General features: G+C 33.6%; 1 protein-coding gene across 3 annotated transcripts in view; it reads left to right on the top strand.

Annotated features, from left to right (window-relative positions):
* Positions 1-21,221, top strand: part of LOC124354776 (homeobox protein orthopedia) — an 86,310-nt gene that overhangs the window by 57,197 nt on the left and 7,892 nt on the right. Inside the window, exons 3-4 of one of the 3 annotated variants that reach the window (XR_006921710.1) lie at positions 17,808-17,994; positions 19,413-19,729. Coding sequence is in view for 2 of the 3 variants with exons in the window: in XM_046805475.1 (XP_046661431.1) it covers positions 17,808-17,994; positions 19,571-19,729 (346 nt within the window). In the remaining variant the exon portion in view is untranslated. Of the gene's footprint in view, positions 1-17,807; positions 17,995-19,096; positions 19,237-19,412; positions 19,730-21,221 lie in introns of those variants that run through there. The other 2 variants (XM_046805475.1, XM_046805473.1) reach the window with 2 other exon arrangements.

Here is a 21,221-nt window from a genome sequence, read left to right as displayed (position 1 = left end):
GCGGACGCGCACTGCGGAGTGCCAATCAAAAAGCAGTAAGCTCGCAGCGTTTTGGCGCCAGGGCGCAAGACCGTCACCATGGCAACCGGAGATTCCGGTCTTTGTGTAGTCAAGGTTGATCAATAGATCGTTTATTCCCGATAAAATAAAGCCAGATTATTTATTATTTCAATCCGGCGGAGGGTATCCGTGCCCGCGACGTTATTGCGATGTCGTCGCTCCTCCTGAATCCCTGATCGCGCCCTGAAGCCTCCCTTCCAGAAATTGAGGGTTTACTTTTAGTGCTCGCCTAAACGCAAGCAATACGCTCGGTTGGGTTGTACTTTATTGTCAGCTTACTTGTGGTCATCAATAGCGCTTTATTGAGATGTAAATAATATTTATTTGTCCATTACATTTTCTAACTTTTGTAGTTGTACTGTAAAATAGACCATCCGACTCAGACGGAAGAAAACGAAATATTTTGTGACAGCTGAATATTAATATGGCTCATTTTAAATACACACATTACAACCACTTTTTCATAAAAATTAATTTTCTCAATGCTCATAAATAATTGAGAAGTAAATTTGAGATCGCCGACATATTGGAAGGAAATCTATCTGAAAACTTCTTGTATATATCTGACTAAATTGTGAGCACAATTAAATTATTTCTAATAATAGCCCATTTGATTAAATGGGCATCGTTTTAATGCAGTTTTACTAAATATCCAACTAGAAGAATCAATTACTTATGTTTTAACCATCATAAGAATTGTGTAAGCAGTATGTATGTACAAAATAGCATAAGCATTTCGTAATACCTCCATTATAAAATTGTTAAGGAAGTAAAAGATACACTACGGAGAACGAAACGTTTATGTCCATAAAGGTTGATCTCTTTGGGTGGAATAATTTAATGGTATAATTTTTACATTGATAGCAGTAGGCCTACAATAAATCGGTCCAGTTTTCCATTAAAAATGCAGTATTTGTTTAATGCTTGATTGAAATAAAACAAATATCGTAATTATTCACGTATCGATTCTACAGATATTTTTGGAAAATCTAATTTGAGGCTCCGTTTGTTTTGATTCCTAAATTGTTCAAATTGAATTTTCACTCAAAATCTGATTTTTTTTTGTTTTCCGTGTTACAGATTTTATGTAAATCTTTTGTTAATAATGTATATGAAAGAAATTAGGGCTACTGGTCCACTGAAATACACCACTCTCTTCTCGGCAGTACATTATGGGAGACATGATGAGAGTAGATACAGGCAGAGTGATATATCTAATATCGTAATAAATCAAATCATCACTATTGCTAGGCAATCATCAACAATTAAAGGGTCAATATTTAATCCCCCATTAATATAAATAATGGGAGTAGAATTCAACGTATTTATGAAAACTTTGACGTCATTAGAACCGAAAACATTAAAGGTTAAGTGATCTGTTATTGGCCGATGAGACAATCTAGGAAGTGTCCAAAAAGAACAAAAAAATTTCTCAGAAAATTAGAGGAACTTGCCTATGATGCGTTGAGATTGCAAATTAAAATCTCCATCAATGTACGAGTACTTATGTATATGAATATATACATCTAGCTGTATACAGGGATAATAAGATCCGTCTGGGAACCCCATTTCAATATTGTAACGGCTCACGCAAGAAGAACTAAACTCTGCACACCTTTATGTCATATAAAGTACTTTTTGGGCATCATTACTACTTCGTTTGCAAACCCAAAATAGGGGGTATTCAGGGGCAAATCAAAAATTTTAAACGATAAACCTAAGAGTAAGGTTACACATTTTGAAGGTTCTGATAAAAGAAAACTAATAACGGAAACTAGAGCTCTCTGTCTTAACCCAATACAAAACGGCAGCCGAATGAAAGTTTTAGAAGTCAGAATTAACTATTTACAACAAATAACCTCTTGGATCAGCTAAAAACTGTTCATTTTAAGGACCACTCAGTGTCTTCTCATTATTAAGGTATTAAAGCTATAAAACAAAGCAAAGTTGGGTTTAAATATCAAATTTTCCATAGAGGCGCACTAAGGAAGGATTTTTTTCTAAGCTCAGGGCTCCGAACCACTGGCCTCTACAGTTGTGAAAATTTCTATAAGAAATACATTGCAGCAAACTCTTGTTATTAATTGAATATACTGTTAAAATGGCATGAAGTGTTCCATGTAAACGTTATAATATCACCAAAAAATTATTTTTTTATTCATTTAAGTACCATATTAAATCTCTTCTTGATATTTATTGCCTTGAAAGCATACATAAGCTTAAAAGTAACAACACAACATATTTGAATATTTTTTGTAATCTGTTAATAATTTATCCAGATAATTAAATTAGAATGTTTAGTAATAATATACTTTTAACTGCAAATTTTAACTATGCAGTGCTAGATCAGTGTTGTACTGAAAACATCAGAGAAAACTTTACTATTTAACATGCGACATATTTTTAGGCTGTTGCAAAACCTATAGGTTTTAATTATTCTGTTTAGTTTTTAATTTAATTTTTGTTAAGTGTGATTTACATTTTAATCACCTGTTTCAGCTAACTTAGCTACAGTTAAATTAATTACTTTACCATTTAAATAAGTATTATTGTAAAATGAAGGATTTATGAGAGGCTAAGCCTAATTTTGATCTTGATAAATAATTTTTAACAGAATTTTGTGCACAAGTTAGCTGGTATATTCCCAGTCTTTATGTTATGTTACACTATCCTGTACAGATTGTACAATTTTGAATAGAGAAATTGAATTGAACTTTTAACAGAAACAGGCTTCACAGACCAAGGAATATATAATGGTTTTGAATGGGGCAATAGGTCAAATTCAATTATGGCACCTGAAATAGCAAAAACAGGTGTAAATTACAGTGTTTTTAGGAAAACACTTTTTTACCAAATAGGGGCATCTCATACCCACGTACTTATACTTTTTCTTAACCGGGACATTTATGCAAAATCAAGTATTGAACAAAAAACACCTTAAACCGGAAGTACACGCCTTTTGAATGAAATATATCTCTAAAGCTTTAGAGATATATTTCATTCGAACCAGAAGTGCTCATACACATTCAAAATCCAACATAAAACAAAACAATTATTAGTTATTGTTATTTTTAAAAGAGTAACTGTTTCGCCAAAATAATATTTGGAGCTAATTAATTTTGCAGATATATACTTACGTTCGATTGAGGAGTTACTACAGCCCATCATTCTATAAGTGCATGTACTACTTCTCCACTTGTATTCCACTTCGGGTATAAAGGATAGAGTGAAAAATCTTAATTTACAGCTGGTCCTTACCCTTTAATAGACTTAATTGGTGGTAAATCTATTTACTGTAGGCCCAGCTGTTTCAAGATAATGTGTGGATATCCTGTGAAGGCATACACACAAGCACACAAAGATACGAACTTTCCCGATTTAATAAATATGTTTACAATTAGTTTAAATCTCTAAAAGTAAGACACTCAACAGAATTCCATGGTTATAAATGCACCATCATAGAGTTCATTCACGTCTATGTAGACTTGAAGTTTCACGCAAGTCTATAGGCTATATGAATCTTTCTTGAAATATCTTGCTACATGATACATTCACAATGTTTTCATTACGTTGGTTTTATATCAGAGTTTCAATAAACACACCAAGTCACGATAAAATTATAAGTGTGGATATTTAGGCTACGTGTGTTAATATGTCACATGTTAAAATCTCTTATAAATCTTCTTTGTTTGTTAACAAATTTATTTATTGTTCCATTTTCTCTCGCTAACGCTCAGCCAAATCCAATGAAGTGACATGCGCCATCATGTATCTCAGTGTTCCTCATATATACATACGAGTAAATGAAGCTCCATGCACAATTTCAAATCTATAGGTCAGTTCATTTTCAGGATATCATGCGGACAGACAGACAGTCAGACAGGCAGACATCAAGTGATAGGCTCCTAGATGCTTTTCTGTCATGAAAAATAACACTCTGCGCCTGGTGTATTGCTTTGTAATCCCATTAGCAATCATTACGGGCTTATTGTATTCGTTTGTTTCCTCAAATAGTATTCACAAATCTAATGATTCGTTAAGTCATATAGATGCTCGAGTTTTTGTTCTTTCCGCTATTGTAAATATTACGTGCTAAAACGTCAAAGGAAATTAATGTTGAATATCCAAAATATACCAAACGGTTAGCACTTGTTACCAATGTTGCAATTTACAGCAAAACGTTTACATTACTACTGCTACTGTTAGCAGTACACTAAGACAAACGTTATTACGTTCATGTAATAAGTATTTTATACCAAGGTAGGAGTATCTACTCCACGCCACGTATCGCGTAACAGGCTTCGCTAAGGTTCAGTGCAAATTTAACTCAAATATAATCAAACTTTCAAACGTCATCACAAACATTCGCATTTACTCATAATATGTGGATACATTCGTTTTCACGACATAATAATTTAAGTTATTTGCGTATTTACGCTGATAATAGTTCATTGTTATCATTCTAGTTATTACTTCAGATTGTTAAGGTATTTTTATATATTATAACACCATAAAAGATATTTATTTACTCGCAATAACACTTTCGTTACATATCATATATAAGCTATTATTATTGCTAGATATTGTCTCGTGATTCTCATGGGTGAGGTTTGTGGACGAACTATCAGGTCTTTACAACACTTGCTGCTCTTTCGATCTTGATTCGCCTTCTTATATAGTCAGATCTATATAGTCGGATCTGGAAACCCTAGACATGATTGCTATGGGCAACGGAGATTCCAAACTAGTGAACCGAATAGAATGCATCTCTTTCCTAGATTCGCGATTTTTATGTACGATTCTGGAAACGATAAATTAGAGGAATCGATTAAGAAGGATACAATAGAATACATTTATTCTTACGTTGCCTAAGAAACTATCGTTAAAGAAGGAGAATTAAAAGGCGCTGAGTTTGTAGAGTTACATACTGCCAAAGGATTGGACACGGTTAATCGGGAGGACGGAGGTTCAGAGTTTCAGGTTGATATTCATAGGTTGACACATTGTGTGGTGAGTGAGGATGAGTCACGTAAGTAACCTACTAGTAGTGTCGTTGTTTATTATGTTACATACAATACAACATACTTGGCTGATATTCATAAGTTGGCAGATTGTGTGGTGAGGATGAGTCACGTGAGTGGCCTACTGTAGTGTCGTTGTTTATTGTATTACATACTACCAAAGGATTGGACACGGTTAATCGGGAGGACGGAGGTTCAGAGTTTGAGGCTGATATTCATAGGTTGGCAGATTGTGTGGTGAGGATGAGTCACGTGAGTGGCCTACTGTATTGTCGTTGTTTATTGTATTACATACTACCAAAGGATTGGACACGGTTAATCGGGAGGACGGAGGTTCAGAGTTTGAGGCTGATATTCATAGGTTGGCAGATTGTGTGGTGAGGATGAGTCACGTGAGTGGCCTACTAGTAGTGTCGTTGTTTATACACAAGTCACCCGCTGTATAATGGATAGCAGAGAGTTATGGGGCCTCCAGGGACAAGGCCGACACCGGTTATCCATTGAGGGGGTAAGGGGGTAGGGGTGGCGGGTGGCTTCACACCCACCCCTGCTGAATTATACAGACACATTAACACCAGCCCCGCTCGCGACGCCAGTGCCCTCGTCATTTTAATAGTTATGAATATTATAGAGCCTATTCCTGTTCGCTTTTGCATTTTAATTTTTAAACTTTTCGTTCGAGCTGAGAAGGTTTATCCGTAGTACGTTTAATTGGCCATCCTAATAATTTGAATTATACATTTTAAAGTATATTCAGATATCAAAACTGTCTGTTGAAATACAAACAATCACTTATTTGGTTCATAATTAAATACTATTCCTAGTTAAAAATGAAGAGATAATTTTGTACTCTTTAAATTCAAAGTCAATGATGATGATTCTTGAACTGATTATGCTAGAATCTCGGTGAAGGCAAACGCACTGGACAGAAAGTGGAAGAAAAAAACGAAAAATGCAATAAAAATATTTAATGAAACATTTCTACTATAATTCTTGTTACGCTACTCGGATACATTGAGATCCCAGAACAGCAAAGATTAAGAGCTCCAAGAGACCTAGAAGAAAATTGCTAGAGGATAGGAGCTACCATTGCTTGGTAGTTATGAAAGAATTAAAATTGGAATAAACCAGATGTATTTATCTTTCAGAGAGTGAGCGTTCTATTAGATTAGGGGTACTCCGAGGCCAAGAGATTAAATAAAACCAGAACTATCAGAGATTGGGAACTCCAATTTTCACGAAGTTCAGATAGAGTAGAACGTTATATTAACCAAGAGTTTGAGAAACCAAAAGCATCCAGAGGTGGGAAACTTCCAAAGCCGTGAGTTCTCACATGCTGCAATCCTTTTGGATTCCGGGCCAGAAATTCATGAACTACTATACACCGTGAATTGTCTTAGGCAAGTTACTTCAGTCTAAAAGCTCCAAGTTACGGAGTGTTACCAGAGTCCGTGGGTCTTATACACTGAAATATTCTAGAATTTGGTATATTCATGAGGCCAAAAACTAATAGAAACTCTATTAGCCAGAAATTGATCCTTTAGACCTTTTTATTAGATCCTTTTATTGTACTAGTAGCATAAATGGTAATAAGACAATTAGAAACCTGCCAAAGCTCTTTAGTTTCTAAAACGTAGTATGTGCCTATACTGGATGTAGTTCGTGTAAAATGCTTTTAATGCAGCTATTACTGAGAATATGTGGATTCAAACATTGTTTGGATATTTTTTATCATGCAATGCAATAAAATAATTGTTTCATTTATGCGCATTTCCCCTGTGAACTAAAATGTAATATACGAGTATTAGTTCAATTCTATAACATTACTTATAACGTAGCCTTCTGTTCAAAATATGATGTGTTTGGGTTAATTTTGGCCTTATTAAAATATAAATATACAGAACTTTGTTAGAGAGCATAATATCACAAATTTTAATTTTACTTCTCCTTTCACTAATATGATGGAATTTTATATCATAACACTGCCACCAGGTTAAATTGTGCACATTAAGAACCACAATGTGGCAAATCTATGAAAATATTAATTTATATTAATTTTTAGGCCTATATCTTCTTATCTATTCTCAAATATCTTATCCCATATTTTGAACTAAGTAAACTTGGACTGTACTTCAAATTATAACTTAAAATTGTGTATTAAAGTTGTATTCTACTATAATCAGTGTTTAATTCGTTCATTTATAACGTCAATGGGGCAGATGCACTTGCGATAACAGCTATGATGTGGTCCTCAGTGACGTGTATTGAAACTACAAATCACGGTTGATTGATGACGTAGAATGGGACTGGTGGGAGGGGCGGAAGGGGTATCAAACCACAGCCTTCATTATATCACGTGCACAGCCCCCTGATTGTTGTTGTATTGCTTATTGTGCACACCGTATTGTTTCTGCCTGACTAAATGATGGATCCGCAATTTATTTTGACAATACATGTAGTGCTGATGGAGCCACTGTATTAATCAGGAAGGTTCTGTCAAAATAATACCCAGATGGAATTTTTTTTGCAGATGTTGAATATTGTTTTTTAACTTCAAATATAGTTACCGTTAGTTTTATTTTAATTTGGTATAGCAAAAGCTTTATCGTTTTGCCAAAAGAGCACCTTTTCCTGTTTTGTGACACTTAAATCTCTATATCTATCGATAACGACGATTACCACCTTTTATGCTCTCTTATTTGCATACTTTGTGTTCATTAAAGAACGCCTTTGTACGCATTTTCTGGCACCTCCAGACCCAATTTTATCAACGAGCATGTTTCCGTACATATCGCAAAATATCATCAATTATGTATGGCGAAACGATGTGATAAGACAAATACCATATTATAATTATTTATACAAATACAAAGACGAACAATGGTGTCGATTAATGCACAGATAAAATTTGTTCGAATGAAGGAAGTAATGTATGACCTAATGTTACCGTAGCTTAATACATCAGCATTGAGTTTACCACGACCACGGTAGTGCATAGTTGCCAGAATTGGCGTATTTGACAAAAAAATCAGCACTTTGTGAGTGCTAGAATACATTATAACAATGATAAGAAGAAATTTAGTAACATAAATACCACTTCTTAAAAGTAGGAGTAAAGAGTGTTACGTGAAACTTTCAAAATAAAGAACTGAACAGTTGCATATATAAATTTAAATATATATTTTTTATGAATCATGTTTGTTCTTAGAATTATATGTCGCTTTCTAATTGAATGTTTTATTTGGTGTTGGATGATAATGTTATATACGTGTTTTATTAAATAAAATACATCTCTTATTAAATATGTGTATGATTCGGCACATATTCCGTTAAATACAGGTTGATCAACCCAAGGTGACCAACATTGGGATACCAGAAATTATTAATTTTACAGCAAACTTTAAATCGGGAAGTTTACCTTATTCGTTATACTTATTACAATCACGTTGTTTACATTTAAAAATGCGATCACTTTTTCCACTTTGAATTTTGTTATAGAACCTCCTTTTCTGACGGATTGGGATTTAATATGAAATTGTAAGACATTTTCATTTTTTGGTATTATTTTTATACACTTAATCTATTAGCCGTTAGAGGCGCTGTAAGTTTGAGAAAAACATGTTTTTCAATTTTCAAACAAACGAAAATTAATTAGGAGTGCAAAACATTTTTCAATGGAATGTTAGAAAGCTATTGTAATTTTACAAATACAGAATTGTATTTTATACAAAACTCGTATTTAGATTAATGTTAATTATGTATTTATGGAGATGGAGGTCACTGTGAAAACCTGCTGTAAGTCATAATCAAGACCTCATATATAATTACTTTTAATCTATTTAAAGTATGTTTTTAATACAGGAAATAAGAGTTTTAATAATGAATTTCAAAAATACCGTCATATTGGAAAATGGCGGCTAAATTTTGAAATTTAAACTATTTAGTTTTAATAAGCATAAAAAATAAGATAAAGTTCTTAATTTAAAGTTTGCTGTCAAATTCAAATTCTGAGATCCCAATATTGGGTACCTTGAGATTGATATCCCTGTATACGAGGGATCGTATAAACAACAGTACACTTTCCACTTTAATATTTCTTTTCATGTAATAGTAAATTGTAGTTATGTATGAATAATCAAGTTATTATCAGTGTATTGTACATATTTGTTTATACAATCATAAAAACTCGATACTCCAAATGTTATTGGAAGTCTGTTACACATTGTTACAAAGCATTCATTCACACACTCATCACTAATTCTCCAAGTTCCCTATATTCCAGAAAGTTGAACATTGGCGTAAGTATGCCTCATGACTTAAGTAGAAAAGAGAAGATCGACTAACAATACGGGAAGAAACAAGGCTACAATCCTAGAAGAAGTATTTTTATTAATTTCCCTATGGATGAAATTTGAATACCTTATGTTCTCAACAAAGTAATTTATTCTATAAAGATTAACCACCCTTAAAGGATTAAATACGTTGCAACCCCCATAAAAACTATATTTTATTTTTAACTTCCCGCTGTTGTTAAGAGGTGAAATTTTACACTCAGGTGTATTATGCTCCCAACAAACTACCGACACCGGAAACTCCTGATAACGGAAATAACATACAATGGCCAGAAGTAGTCACTTATTGACTTAAGTAGACTTTTCAAACCCCCGTATGCATATACTTTCTTGATCGGAACAACAAAGCAATTGATTCTACTGCACCGGATATACCTTAGACTGGAAGTAGTCGTTTTTTTACATAATAAGACTTCAGATCTATACATTGATATATTTTCTTGATCAGGGCACGAATGCAAACGCTACTAAGACGTCAGAAGAACATTAGACCGGAAGGTAATTATTATGAATGGAGATAGACGCCTTTTTACTGAAGAAATATTTTCGGTCCTATATTTTCTTGATCGGAAAACATTGAAAACTCTACTACGGCATCGGAAACACCTTAGTCTGGAAGTAGGTTACTATGAATGAACGTAGATACTTCTTGACTAAATAAAACTTTCCAGTCTTAAATATGTATACAGTATACGTCTTTGATCAGGAGAATAATGTAAACGCGTCTAGGGTACCGGGAATGACTTAGAGTGAATGAAGATTACAAGGCCCGAAAGTAAATACTTTTTGACTAAATTCTTAGAGTGAATATGTGTATATTGTTTTTAATCGTGACAATAAGGCAAACTATACGCGTGAAGTACAAATGATTAGAATCAGAAATGTTTCTCACACGGTAAACCTGAAATAAGAGCCATTTGCAATTTTGTTCAACTTTTGAACCCCACCCGAGCACTAAAATTTATCATAGTGCTCAATTTATCACATCACAAATTTGCTTTACTCCGTCAGCAAAAACATTACCAACGCTTTCAATTTATACACTCCGTAAATTATTTCTATTGAAAAATTGAGGTGCTCTATCCCGACACTTCTCTCGGATTTATTAAAATAACTTTTGCCTTATCACAAGATCAAGTGTTACTGAAACTGTTGAAGCTATTCATTCAAAAATTATGGAAATTTTGTTATGGATTCACTAAACAATGTTATCTCGGCTTTTCACTCAAAATAAGTCTGTTAAAATAAATACACTGAAGTTTGAAGTGCAAGTTGTTTGAGAAATACAATCTGAGGCCTGGAAAGCTGTGTGTGAGTGCTTTGTGGAAGCTGGACCGGAGGTTAATCGCAAAAGTAGACAAATTTCAAGATGAGCTTCATAAGAAAATAAGGCAGGCATTGCATAAATTAGAAATACATGAGTTAACATGGGCGAGATAGAAGAAAATTTACCACCTTAAAAATTTTAAAATATCCCTTAAATTACTATATGATTTTCAAAATAAATAAATTACTATAGTAATTCCATTGTACTACTTCATAAAATTACTATTATTAACGCAGCCCTAAAAGTAATCAAATTATAACTTAGAGTTTGCACAATTTCACGTTGTTTGAAAACACACATCTATTCTTTAAATATTAACTAAAATTATAGATATTCTTTTAATTTCTCCATGTCGATCGAGGTGTTAATAAATAAAAAGAAAATTTGTAAATATTTTAACGGAAAGACAGAAACTTACCAAAGTTTCTCTGGGTACTGTTGGCAAGACAAACCTCTAGAGAAAGCTAACTTATACCCTTAGTAGACATAGTTGCTGCTGTTCACAAAGCCAGATGCAATTTTGCAACTATTCCGACAACTGTGGATCAGTTTTGAAGTATGATAATTGGTTTTATAGTTCAGTTTCAACCACAACCAACGAAAATGTTAGATATGGTTGAAAGGTACACATTAAGGTTTAAGGAGAGTCTGCATAAATTGTGAAAAATATCAACCTTCAATAATGGAATAAATAAATTGTTTCGTTATTATATATTCAAGTTAAATACTTCCATTCATTTGTTTCATCCATTGACGCATCGGCCTAGCATCAAATCATTTTTCTTTTAAGTATACAACTCTGCAAATGTCTGTTTCACACTTTGGTTAAAAATGTGTTCTTTGTGTTTTACTATGCTATGCAATATAGTTTAAGCTATAATTTACATTACCTCACTTACATCTATTACCTGTATTTAAAGTACATCTTGACAGTGTTGATAAAGTCTTTATTAACTTGTTTGTTTTTCGTATCATTTTACACGATAGATTAACTATATTAGCCTACCATTATAGTGAAGATCAATCCTCACTCTTCGGACTTCATAAAACTGTACAATGCCTGATTATTGGGCTATTATTTGTTAAGAAAAATATTATATTACCTAGAGCAACCCCTATTCCGGTGTTAGCTGGTGCATCTGAATCCTCCCTTTATACCCTTTGCCAAACACCGTTGCCATTTTTACATATTTTGAAAAATTATGATCCGTCTCATCATCTGTGGCAATAAATAATCATCATCAGCTGTTACCGTAAACTAAATATACTGTACATACATTTTATTTCATTCATTTATCTTGTCACAATTCAAGCAGACAGTATTTGTGAACATAGCCGTGTTATAGCGGTAACAGTTGGTGATCGCCAGCGATATGACAACACCGCCTTGATGTCATTGAACTATTTTCGTGTGATTAACAATAATTGTAACAAACCAATGGGAGGACGAGATTTTCAACCATTACACTCATTATAGATCATATTAACCGTTATATAGCTTAGTTATATGTAAAAGAAATATTTGCATCTTGAGTTAGTAATTTATTTTTGATAACTAATATAACAATAAATTATCAATTACATTTTAACAAATATTATTTTCATTTATTACGTACGGTTAGTGTGGGAATACTGTAAATACTTGATTTAAAATAATAATGACTAAAACTTATAAAGTGTAAAGGTGAAAGGAAGGATATTAGAAAATGTAATGTTTATGGCGATTATATTTTTAAAAACAATTATTTTGTAACTTACGACTTTTTTAATTTTAGGAAAAACTTAATTTTACCCTATGGAGGTCGAAACTCACCTTAATCATAGCAAACTTCTTAATTATACAAACTTAATTTTATCGCACTCTTAAAATAAAAAAAATTATTTCATAACAACAAAGATCTCTTTTTATAAATCATATATTAACTCTTTGTTCGGGTACTTAGTACTATTTTAACTACTAAGTATGTTATCCCTGTAACTGTAACTTATAACTGTAAGTAAGCAGTTTATAGGCTTATACAGGAATAAAATGTATACCTGATTTTGTCTCACAGTGTTTTATTGGATTAAACATGAAGTAGGCTCCAACATAAAATACACACATAAACTTTTAAAATACTTAGCACGATGTGTTTAATAAATTAATAGGCCTATCTATTTCTGATTATGTGATGTTTGGTGTAAAAACACACGAATAAAATATTTTAAAGCTGTATATTTTTATAAAAACAGTTTCAAATATGTTTTTCAGTTATGAACGTAATTTAGCAACAGGAGGTCAACTATAATCTCACGGAATCATGTAATATGTTTGTGTTATAATATTGCTGCTACTAATTACTTCATATATTTTCATCCAGACCGCAGCACTTGCAGGGGAACTATCGAGATACTAGGTTTTATCCTACTCCTTGGTTTCTACCCCACTCTCTCCTAAAACTTGTCTTTCGTAAATAACGTAAACTAACTATGGAGAGACTTTATGGTACCAACTCCATTAATTGATTATTGAGCTAAATATGGTAAATTGAACTCTTTTTGTTATTGGCACTTAATCTATCCTAGTCATATTACGTAAACTTACTTTTTATTTCCAATATTACGTCGAAGAATTACTTACCATATTCTCAAATTCTGCTTGTGAGAGAAGTTACCAAAGAGTAAGAAATTGAAGGAAATAAGAAATTTGGTAGCTGGAGGGGATTAACAAATATTTTTTATTACATGAATACATTTTAATATGTTTTTGAAGCCGAGCCAATAATGTTAGTATTCTGACACTTATTAATTACCCAACAGGGTTTACTTAAAACCGAGTCATTATCTGCGATAACCACCTGTGCAATGGCTGTTGATAGAAAGTCCCTAGACACTTCACACCTGGCACATAGGTTTTTCTTGGACCATATTGATTTTGGGGTCAGAAGGTAATAGAGCAGGCCATCCCTTAAATACAGAAAAAATTTGAAAAATAAATGTTTCTCTGTAATGAGTCCGGATTGTCAGTCCAACTGAGTGTTAACTCTTTCGTCACTTTTTTTAAAGTTTTTCTGTTGTATAGTTTTATTATTATTAAAAAACTAGCTACTTATGTAAAAAACAAAATCTAAAAATACAGATTACAAAAAACTTGCTAATCCAATAAACCAATTATTGGTCTCTTATCAAAGTTTATATGATCAGATTTGGCAAATCTATATTCATGTTGCAAGTGACTCTGTGTCCACAAACAACCCCAAACATTCCTGACCACGTCCCCTACACTGTAGGAATAGTCCAACAGTCGCAGTACAGGGTCAATAATAGAGGCTTACGAATCACAATGTTAACAATACGTTATTGTGTCAAATAAGGCTTATTCATGAGGCTTACCGAGCCCAGAGTTGAAAGATTGTCAGTGATTAATTCGTCTCACCCCCGGCTCCCTCGGCCAGCCGACCCTTCCCCGTTGTTCATTTAGCAGCAGCATTAGGCAGTGTGGGGCGCGAAGTCTTTGTGGCCTGCTGCGTTCACTTGATCATCATTGACCTTTTGACTGTGATTTCACTATTCTAATTGTTCACGTGTTTTATTATTCTTAAATACCAATTATACGGAAATTTCAAAATTGCTATCTGTTAGATTGTTATCTAGCATTATAGTCAAACTGCTCGCAACGTTATGAGAAACTTAAAAATTAACTATTTATAATTTTTACTGTTCAAAAATAAATTCACAGGTATATTTAACCTAAAAGTGATTGAATGCTTAAAGATTTAACACTGTTTTAATATAACATAACTCTGAGATCTTCATAAAACCGTCAAATTAACATAACAAGGTCATATAACAAATATTATTACTTGTTTTTTAGAAAAAACAAGCAATAGATAATTATGATAAGGTTTATAAGTACCTTATAAGGTTGATCTTCTGAGACAACTAAATTCACATAAGAACAATATTACACCTCAAAACGAACATTTTCACACCGTTATATTACTGTAGTGGAATTTTCGGAGGAAATTGTTCGTTATTAATGACACGCTTGCAACCGTTTTTTTTTTAATTATTATTATTATTAGTTTATTATGCCTTTAATAACACATAAATTAAATCTCTCATAATTATAGGATAAGATAACATAAAAGTAAGGGAGTAAAACATATGACAAACATGTTTGACGCTGTCGTATAAGCCAAGATAGCCGCCAATAGAGCAGGCACTTAAATGTAAATACTCCAAATAAATCTTCAAATTTTACACTGTATATAGAAAAACAAAAAAATTACAGGCTTAAAAATTAGTGAATGAGTTTGGATGGAATCGTGTCATTTTCGACACAATTACAAGAAAGTTAGATTTCACATGGGGCTGTCATTCTGAAGTATCACATTAAAGATACCTTAGTACTATAAAAAGTTAGTCCATACAAAATTGTTGTTACGACGACTTTTCTGTGACAAGTAATCATTTTTATCTTCAAAAATTTTGAAGATACCGGTAAATAAAAATTTACGAAGTGGTTTAGACCCCCTTCAAAAATAGCATGGTATATCACTGGATAATGTTATAAAAAATTTTAAATTATGCAATTTGAAACCAAATTTACTTTCCTCGTTAGGAGCTTCTCTTGAAGATCCCGATCAACTGAATGTAGATTACCCGAGTGTACCGATTTAAAAGTTAGCAGCAAGTAGAGAGCGGGAAGCCGTGAGTCCAAGCCAGCTCGGCCCGGGCGCGAATATTTATTGCACGCGGGGGCTACGTTGGCGTGGGTGGGGGAGGGGGTTGTAATTACATCTGGGATGTAGCGGCCCGCCACATATTAGCCGTATAAACAGCCGGCTTACGCTTCTTTCATCCAACATACAATATTAACACGGCGCGGCGAGGCGCGGCGCCCACCACTCCGCTCCAGCGCGCCTTGTGCCGCTATCAATTATTGAGATGCAGACAAACCGCACCCTACTCTCCCTTCTATCGTCGGCGCAGTTGGCGCAAACCTAGCGCACTTTACAGCGATTTTCTACCCTGTTAGCATTTAATTAATTTCATATCATTAGTTTATTTTTAATTTATTTATTTTGTATATTTAGTAACAGATATACATTGTTTCAAAATAAAACTGACATTATGGAAAGTTTAAAAGATAAATGGCTCCAACACGAATCCTTGGGAGTTACCGTGTGATTTGTAACCGGCTTTGTAACTACGTCTCGCCAGCGGTTTGGAGGCGTTCACGCATTCACCGTTCATTCTATTTAATAATCGTCAAATCGTTGGTCGTGGATCATATTTACGATATTAAAAATTTTTTGACGACAACGATTAAAAACCATTCTCATTTAATAAGTACTAAATGCTATAATGCAGTGCGCTCAGGTTCAAAATAAATCAAAACTATTGTATATATAAAACAATAACAAATCATTATAAATCTATTTATATTGTTACAAACTTAATTAAAATAGAAATTACATAAGTAAGAATTACTCAACAGTTTCTATGACGTAACATCTGGAATTGCCAGATCGGTTTTACGGGAATAACATTCATAGGCCATAGGTATGTTTTCGTACTTTGAACGTAGTTGCAGAGTATAAATGAAAATTATGAATTTGGACGGTAGCAAAGATTTCCTCAAACAACACGAAACTAGTAAAAGAAAATGTAACATATATTCTTATCATGTCTAATTTTGAATATAACATTATACCTTAATAGTAACATAATTGCAGACATTTTCCGTTGTATATGTTACAAAAACGAATACGATACTTCCAGGATTAGAATTCTCGTCTTCAGGATACAAGCGTAAAACGATTAATACATTGGGGTGTACATTTGATTATTTAGGCTACTCCTCTGTTCCCCATTCCAGGTTATGTGTAATTAATTTGTTCGATTACGAGTTCACTGAATGAACTAACTTTCTTTACTACCCAATAGGTTTTAGTTTAAATGCTTCTTAACTTCACTGTGAAATAAGAGACTAAAACGAAGCCACAATGATTTGAACTGTTAAAAATAATAAATTCGTATCCTCTTCTACATTGGTAGGTAATTTTTTTACCGCGAACTGGTGTAAAGCCTGGTGGAATAGAAGGGTGAGGGGGGTGGTCAGCCGGTATCATCCCCGGCCATTAGTTCACAATGGACCAGTAATGGGAGCTGACATATCGACCATTGCCTGTCTGTCTGTCTGTCTTCTGGGTGTGCTCCCATTCTGGCGGTAGCGTAAAGACATTAACGTCTTCGATAGATTATATGCAATAAATCAACTGGCAACATTTACAAAATTATTTACGAAAGCAAGTACAGGTGGTGGTTATAGTATGACACAATTGTGTGAAATTCCAAGCTGGAAACTCTAGAACTCCAAACGTATTTGGCTTTGTACTTGAAATCGAAAGACTACTTTCCAACACTCAATATATTTATATGTCTAAATTTATAAAGTGCTTGATATGTAAACAAACCCTCTGTTTGTTGGAATCGATGTAGACATTGGATCCTCATCGGAATACGATATCATTTGTAATCAATTTCCGGTACACGTTTGTCTTTTTTATGTTCGATTGAGGGAACAAACACATAATGGACACAAATTATTTTTTAACAACTCTTGTAGTAATAAACATGGAACCTGATAATAAACATGGACTACGGATATCGTTTGAAAATTTTTAACATTTGTCATTCGGAAGCAATTTCTTAAAATATGGTTTATCTTAAAAAAGGCAAAATCTATGAAAATAAAAGTTGAAATTTAGTTTAATGTAGCGGATAATAAATTACAACATTTATATTTGTATGTAATTATTAATTCCAAAAGCGTATATTTTCATAACAATTACATTTGTGTGTTGTTAGATCTACTTCATCTTTATACCGGATACTTGTATCATACACATACATAAATTAAGCTCAGATTATATTTGTTACGTATAATACAACTAACACGTTTACTAAGTTGTCGAGGAATCTGCCTACATTTTAATCCAATGCGATTACGTACAAATTTGTGTGCACAATACTTAATGGATTCGTTTTTCGTGGTTGCAGGTCTGGTTTCAAAACCGACGGGCCAAGTGGAAAAAGCGCAAGAAGACCACGAACGTATTTCGAACTCCTGGTGCCCTCCTGCCCTCCCATGGTCTGCCGCCCTTCGGGTCCATGTCGGACGGGCTCTGCCCCTCTGGCATGTTCGGCGGTTCGGACACCCGCTGGGGCGTCACCTCCATGACTTCTGGTGAGGGTTTACCTTCTGTCAGTTTCTGCAATATCGTCCTTTACACAAACACTTTCTTATGTACAAAGGGCGTTTTCAAATCCCGCCTTAAATTTGCACTTTCAAAATGACATTGCAGTAATCAATAAATACTGGGATTTTATTCTTATGAATGATTTTGGAATATATTCAGCGATTTTCAGATATAATTAATGATAAAAAAAACTAAAAATATAAAAATTAAAATTATATATATATACATTCTAAACAAACCCATATTCCACAAAAAAATACTTCATATGTCATAACAAAATTGGTGTAAGTCAAAATATAGAATTGAACGTCTCGTCGCAATTATAAAATAATTTATTTTATCTTCTAAAACGAATTAAAACACAATTATGGCGTGAAAGTCAATAATACTAGTATAATCGTATAATAGTGTTGCATTTTACCATGATTGGTTCATTATTATTACTATTATTGAAGATTTGTAAGTTTGTTCTTCATATGCGGATTTGTACGAGCCCAATCTGTGATATAACTTTATAACAGTTTAAGAATACGATAGTTTACGCAGCAGTCAGGTGAACACAATAATATACAAAGTAACGACTGAGCACTAACGACTGCTGAAATATTCAACGAGCTCAACGTTATAGCCAATGCAACAGATGCGAACATTTCTTTATGACGTACTGTGTACTCTCGTATTTGCAGTGTTCAAGAAAAAAACATTATCAAACTATCCAATTAAGAGTAAGAGAAATCCAATTGCAAGTAGGTTAGAAATCCTAACAATTCTCCAACAAGTGCTGTTGTGAAATGAATTTATCGCTAGTTACTAGTTTTATCGCTTCATCTTATTTATACCACATACTATTATTTTAAGCTTTCGTGCCAGTGTAAGTAGTTGGCACCACATAATAACGACTTAGTGCACTTAGTAAATCAGAGACTTTAGTGCACGAGCCATACGAATCATAATGGACTGTCGATGGGAGGGTTTAGGCAGCTCTCCTCACAACATAGTTCAGCACTGAGCTCAGCACTCCCCATCAATTCGTCCATGGCCAGTAATCTATCATAATCTATCAACCGTATCATATTATTGTATGTGTAGGTCTAAGTCAGCTGAGTCAAGGTGGAGTGTCGATGGGAAGGTTCAGTCAGCTCTCCTCACAACATAGTTCAGCACTGAGCTCAGCACTCCCCATCAATTCGTCCATGGCCAGTAATCTATCATAATCTATCAACCGTATCATATTATTGTATGTGTAGGTCTAAGTCAGCTGAGTCAAGGTGGAGTGTCGATGGGAGGGTTCAGTCAGCTCTCCTCCCAACATAGTTCAGCACTGAGCTCAGCACTCCCCATCAATTCGTCCATGGCCAGTAATCTATCATAATCTATCAACCGTATCATATTATTGAATGTGTAGGTCTAAGTCAGCTGAGTCAAGGTGGAGTGTCGATGGGAGGATTCAGTCAGCTCTCCTCACAACATAGTTCAGCACTGAGCTCAGCACTCCCCATCAATTCGTCCATGGCCAGTAATCTATCATAATCTATCAACCGTATCATATTATTGTATGTGTAGGTCTAAGTCAGCTGAGTCAAGGTGGAGTGTCGATGGGAGGATTCAGTCAGCTCTCCTCACAACATAGTTCAGCACTGAGCTCAGCACTTCCCATCAGCTCGTCCATGGCCACGAACGGATCAACCGTTTACCAGGCTCACTATGGGCTCAACACACTTGGTGAGCTATGGACATTTTTATGTTAAGTTAGCATATTATATACAGTTAATATAGTGAATATTATTCTTTGACATATGAGATCCAATGTGTATCAAGATCATGAGGTACCCGTACGTACTGCTAGTGCCTCAACATTATAAGGAGTCATTCTCAACATTCAAAGAAGGAATAATCTCTTTCCTAGCTTTATACAATCTTAAAACTATACCTGTAGGTAAAGCTTTCTCAATTAATTAATGTCAACTTACACAGGTATACACCAAGATGAGCAGGAATGCGCATATTAGAAACAAATAAATCCCTTAAAAATCACCACATCCTCAGGTTAATTGCGTTCTGTAACACAAGGCTCGTATTTAAGACTGTATCAAAAGTTTACTCTGACAATTTTTAAACCAGTTTAATAATAATAAAATTAGATTTAACAATATTTTCCAGATACATATTACAATAATAAATTATAGTTTACATTAACTCCTAGTTCGAGTGAATTATATTTCCGACAATAATGTTGAGTTTCCCTTCTTCCTACGGTCAAACAAACATGTTGAAAAGTACATTCTAAAAACTCTTTTCTTATTTGAATTATTTATAAATTTAAAAACAAACAATCCAATAATATACTTTTTATTTATGTGAGGCCTTTCGTGCTCAAGGAACACATCATCAGAACTAGATGTGTTCCTTGAGCACGAAAGGCCTCACAGAAATAAAAAGTATATTATTGGGGGTGTTTGTTTTTAGATTTATGTTTATGTTGAAAAGTGTATATTTATGTTAATAGCCTATATATAACAGATCAGAGAAGCCTACTTCTGTGAACAGTAAACTAAGATGAGTTTTATGTCAGTCTTTAATGGTATGGTAAAAGTTAGATAGTAGTCTTTTAGATATAATAGTTAATAATTGATCAAATTGTACAGTTAAAAGTACAATTACGTCGTACAATGAGACTACATGTTTGTTTCTTTATAAACTTTAAAATATTGTTAATATTTTAGAACATTTAGATCTGGTAGTGATACATTAGTTCAAAAGCACAGTCATCTTGTAAAGTTATTTCCGACTGCTTCGAAGGGATTCTTCGGTGTCAATTGCTTACCATCTTATATTTTAGAGAATTTTTAAGGTAGATGAGTAAGTAACCTAATTGCTGAAATCTAAAACGACGTTAAAAATATTTATTTTCTTATTCCTTAGAGAATCTACTCACATTCTCTAAATGTAAAAAAATTTAAAATAATAAACAATGTTAACACAGAACAGTTGATTAAATTAGACATGCTCTTTTAATTAATAACTTAGGTATCTAACAATTTTGGAAACCAAGATGGGATTTTTTTACTTCTTTAAAGACCAGTGGGGCGTAACTCGAAAGGAATTTGGAAAGCATAACAAAAAAACAAAAGCATTTGAGCTTTTATAATATAATTAGAATTTGAAAAGATATATATATGTGTGTGTGTGTGTGTGTGTGTGTGTGTGTGTGTGT

Source organism: Homalodisca vitripennis, chromosome 2, assembly GCF_021130785.1.
Source record: "Homalodisca vitripennis isolate AUS2020 chromosome 2, UT_GWSS_2.1, whole genome shotgun sequence".
Taxonomy (NCBI): Eukaryota; Metazoa; Arthropoda; class Insecta; order Hemiptera; family Cicadellidae; genus Homalodisca; species Homalodisca vitripennis.
Note: the sequence above shows the minus strand (reverse complement) of the source record. Positions and strands in the feature narration are given on the sequence as shown.